General features: G+C 55.0%; 1 protein-coding gene across 1 annotated transcript in view; it reads left to right on the forward strand.

Moving 5' to 3' along the window:
* LOC106894311 (connective tissue growth factor-like) overlaps positions 1-4237 on the forward strand; it is a 14217-nt gene that overhangs the window by 8699 nt on the left and 1281 nt on the right. The window contains exons 3-4 of the mRNA XM_014952925.1: positions 2127-2378; positions 3214-3422. Of these exons, the coding sequence (XP_014808411.1) occupies positions 2127-2378; positions 3214-3422 (461 nt within the window). The remainder of the gene's footprint in view (positions 1-2126; positions 2379-3213; positions 3423-4237) is intronic.

The following is a 4237-nucleotide window of genomic DNA, read 5'->3' on the forward strand; positions in this document are numbered from 1 at the left end:
GTTGGAGGGGGCTTGGAGCAACCTGGTGTGGTGGGAGGTGTCCCTGCCCAGGGCAGGGGGTGGGATGGTCTTTAAGGTCCCTTCCAACCCAAACCATTCTGTGACTGATTCTATGAAATCATCCCTTCCTGCAGAGACCTTGGAGCATCAGGAAGGTAGAGACAATCCCGTAGTGAGTCTGGGATGGGAGAGCCTGAGGGTGGTCGGGTGGCCCGGGTGGGTGCAGGGACCTGCTGAGCTGCAGCCACTGGAGCCATTTGAGCTCTGCCATATTCCCTGCGGAAAAGGGCAAAAGTCTCCTTGGCTGGGCTGGGCGTTTGGAGGCGGGAGGTGGTGGTGGTGCCAAGTGGAGCTGGTACATAAAGAGTCCTCTCACTCCGCTGGCTCAATCCCTTTGGGTGCTTTAATTGGATCAGCTCAATGGGAAAGTGAGGTCATTGTGGGGTAAGGAAGGGCATGACAAAACGCTTGGGTTTTGAAAACATAGTAGAAGCCTGGAGCGAGCTGCCCTTCCTTGGGTGGGGAGGAGGGAACAGCACGATCCCTTCGGCGGGAAGGGACGGGGCTCGGGCTGAAAAACACTGAAAAGAGGATTTAAAAATAAGTATGAATGGTCGTGCAGAGGGAAAGTGGATGGCTTCCACTTGGATGGAAAAAGTGAGGGTTGTGAAACTTCTAAGTGGGAGCAACAGGAGTATTTTTATCCCGATGGCATTGAAAGGATTTGCGAGTTGAGATCCAGTTAGAAAGAAGGCATCGGCAGCCCGGGAAGGTTGGTGTCCCCTCGGGGACGAGGTGGGATGGAAAGAGGCTCTTGCTCCTTTTTTGATCCAAACACTTTCTGTCTGAGACAACGTTCCACAGGCGAATGGGACTGAGGGGAAAATAGACCAGGTTTCCTGGTAAACCCCTGCAACAGCCAAGAATCCTTCTTTTTGGTAACTTCCCAGTAGAGGTTTGCATGGATTTTTTATTTGGTTTTTTTTAAGGGTCAGGATTGCAGAAAAGAGCAGCTGGTGAGAACTGTCCCAGAGCAGGATTTCTGTCCCGTGAATGGCTCTGAGGTTTCAACATTTCATTTCAGGCTGAAAGAAAAAAAGATATTAAAAAAAAAAAATCTCAAAACTTTCCATGAGTTATTTAGAATACTCCTTTGGCTGGGTCAAAACTTTCCTCTTCCATTATATTGAAATGTTTCATCTCGACCTTTATAGTATCTGAAATAATTACCCCAGCAAAGTGCTTCCCCCCGTGGACACTGTCCAACAAGTATTTTGGGAGAGCTATTGTGAGAGCATCAAGGAGATCTTTGATATCAAATGGAAGTGCTTCAGTTGTTTCTCGTCGAAAACATTCCTGAGGTTGGTCTGTGCCTGCAAAATTCTGAATCAAGACAGAGTTTTCTGCTGGAAAACTTAAACGGGGAAAATTTTGGCTAATAGAGCCACTAAGAACTCGTGAGTGTTGCTCACATCCACAGACTGAATATTGCTCCTGTGTGTCGGATATTGTTGCCTTTCCTTTTGTCCTCCTTGAAGTTTTTATGGGGAAGGAGTGAAAGGCTGGTGGGAGGGCTGGAGATGAGAGACCTGGAGATCAGAACAGAAAGAAATAGAAAATGCTGGGGTTGAAAGGAAGGAAGAAGAGATTCATGTATCACAGAGGAGCCAAGAAGGTCATAACCCCAAAGTGTTATTTTCCTTTTGTAGGTGCCTTTAGACACGTGGGGAACCCACTGCTCTTAGGATTGTAGAGTCACAGATGGTTTGGGTTGGAAGGGACCTTAAAGATCATCTGAGCCCAACCCCCTGTCCTGGATGCCCCATCCCTGGAGGGGTTCAAGGCCAGGTTGGAGGGGGCTTGGAGCAACCTGGTGTGGTGGGAGGTGTCCCTGCCCAGGGCAGGGGGTGGCACTGGGTGGGCTTTAAGGTCCCTTCCAACCCAAACTATTCTGTGGCTTTATAACAGTCTTGGGTCCAGGGAGCCAAATATGAAATGTGCCAACATCTGCTGCACCCAGGGATGGCAGAGCAAGGGAGAGTCCACCTGTGGGCACTTGTCCCTCACCAGGAGCCCTTCCAGCCCTGCACCATCTGCTCATCTTCTCCCCTTCCCCCTTCCCACAGCTCATGAGGGAGCGACTTGTGACCTGCTGGGCAAGATCTACCACAACGGGGAGAGCTTCCAGCCCACCTGCAAACTGCAGTGCATCTGCATGGACGGGGCCATCGGCTGCATCCCCCTCTGCTCCGACGACGTGCGGCTGCCGTCCCCCGAGTGCCCCAACCCCCGGCGGGTGAAGTTTCGCCATAAGTGCTGTGAAGAGTGGGTCTGTGAGGGGGGCAGTGAGGAGAACCGCTTCCAGACAGCCATGGCGGGTGAGCAGGGGGCAGGGGTGACAGGGACAGGGGCTGTTTGATTCATAGGGTCACGGAATGGTTCAGGTTGGAAGGGACCTTAAAGACCATCTCATTCCACCCCCTGCCCTGGGCAGGGACACCTCCCACCAGCCCAGGTTGCTCCAAGCCCCCTCCAACCTGCCCTTGAACCCCTCCAGGGATGGGGCAGCCACAGCTTCTCTGGCCAACCTGGGCCAGGCTCTCACCACCCTCACACCAAACAAGTTCTTCCCCACATCTCAGCTCCATCTCCCCTCTTTCAGTGTCAAACCCTTCCCCCTCCTCCTAGGGCTCCCCTCCCTGATCCAGAGTCCCTCCCCAGCTTTCCTGGAGCCCCTTGAGGGACTGGAAGGGGCTCCAAGGTCTCCCTGGAGCCTTCTCTTCTCCAGGTTGAACCCCCCCAACTCTCTCAGCCCGTCCTCCCAGCAGAGGGGCTTGGGGAACTGGGGTGCATCCAAACTGCCTTTGGACTGGGAGCCCTAAGTCACAGCTGGTTTGGAACTGGGGGTGACTACACACAATTGGGTGGGTACCAAGTGTTGAACACCATTAAGGTGAGACCTTCACGGTGCTGCAGAGAGGTCCTCACCCTGTCCAGTACCGCAGCAGGACTGGCTGGACCTGGGTTGTGGTAGGAAATGACCCCGTCTTTGCCCAAATCCTCCTCCTGCTTAGAGGCTGAGGAGCTCATGGGATGGATCAGACCCTTGGCTGCTGTTCCTGAAGAGTCAGACCAGGTTGGGAGCAGCCATGGAGCTGCCACGGTTTTTCCCAAGCCCTGAACCTTCCTTTGTGTCTCTTCTGCGTGGCTCAGTTTTCAGGGAGGAACCAGCACAGAAACCAGAGTTGAATAATCTGCAGGAGAACTGCTTGGTGCAGACCACGGAGTGGAGCGCGTGCTCCAAGAGCTGCGGCATGGGCATCTCCGCACGAGTGACCAACAACAACCCCCAGTGCCGCCTGGAGAAGGAGACCCGGCTCTGCATGATCCGACCCTGCGACTTCCCCGTGGAGAAAAGCAAGGTACTGGGCTTGGGGAGAGGGGACAGGACATGGTGAACGACAGGGACAACCTCGTGGGGTACGTGCCAGGGATGAACCTGTCACACGGGGTTTGTTGTGCTTTTTTTTGTGTCCTACTGCCCAGAGATGGAGATGGAACGTGGGGCGAGGTGGGTCTTTCTGATGGTCATAGAATCACAGACTGGTTTGGGTTGTGTCCTACTGCCCAGTGATGGAGATGGAACGTGGGGTGAGGTGGATCTTTGTGATTGTCATGGAATCACAGACTGGGTTGGGTTGGAAGGGAACTTAAAGACCATCTCATTCCACCCCCTGCCCTGGGCAGGGACACCTCCCACCAGCCCAGGTTGCTCCAAGCCCCCTCCAACCTGCCCTTGAACCCCTCCAGGGATGGGGCAGCCACAGCTTCTCGGGGCAACCTGGGCCAGGCTCTCACCACCCTCACACCAAAGAACTTCTTCCCCACATCTCAGCTCCATCTCCCCACTTTTAAAGCCATTCCCCCTCCTCCTAGGGCTCCCTCCCCCATGAAGAGTCCCTCCCCAGCTTTCCTGGAGGCCCTGGAGGGACTGGAAGGGGCTCCAAGGTCTCCCCGGAGCCTTCTCTTCTCCAGGCTGAACCCCCCAACTCTCTCAGCCCCCCCTCCCAGCAGAGGGGCTCCAGCCCTCCCAGCATCTCCGGGGCCTCCTCTGGCCCCACTCCAACAGCTCCATGTCCTTCTGCTGTTGGTGGCCCCAGAGCTGGAGGCAGCAATGGGGGGTGTCTCCCCAGAGCAGAGCAGAGGGGCAGAATCCCCCCCTGGCCCTGCTGGCCAC

This window comes from Calidris pugnax, unplaced genomic scaffold (assembly GCF_001431845.1).
Source record: "Calidris pugnax isolate Ruff unplaced genomic scaffold, ASM143184v1 scaffold243, whole genome shotgun sequence".
NCBI classification, from domain to species: Eukaryota; Metazoa; Chordata; class Aves; order Charadriiformes; family Scolopacidae; genus Calidris; species Calidris pugnax.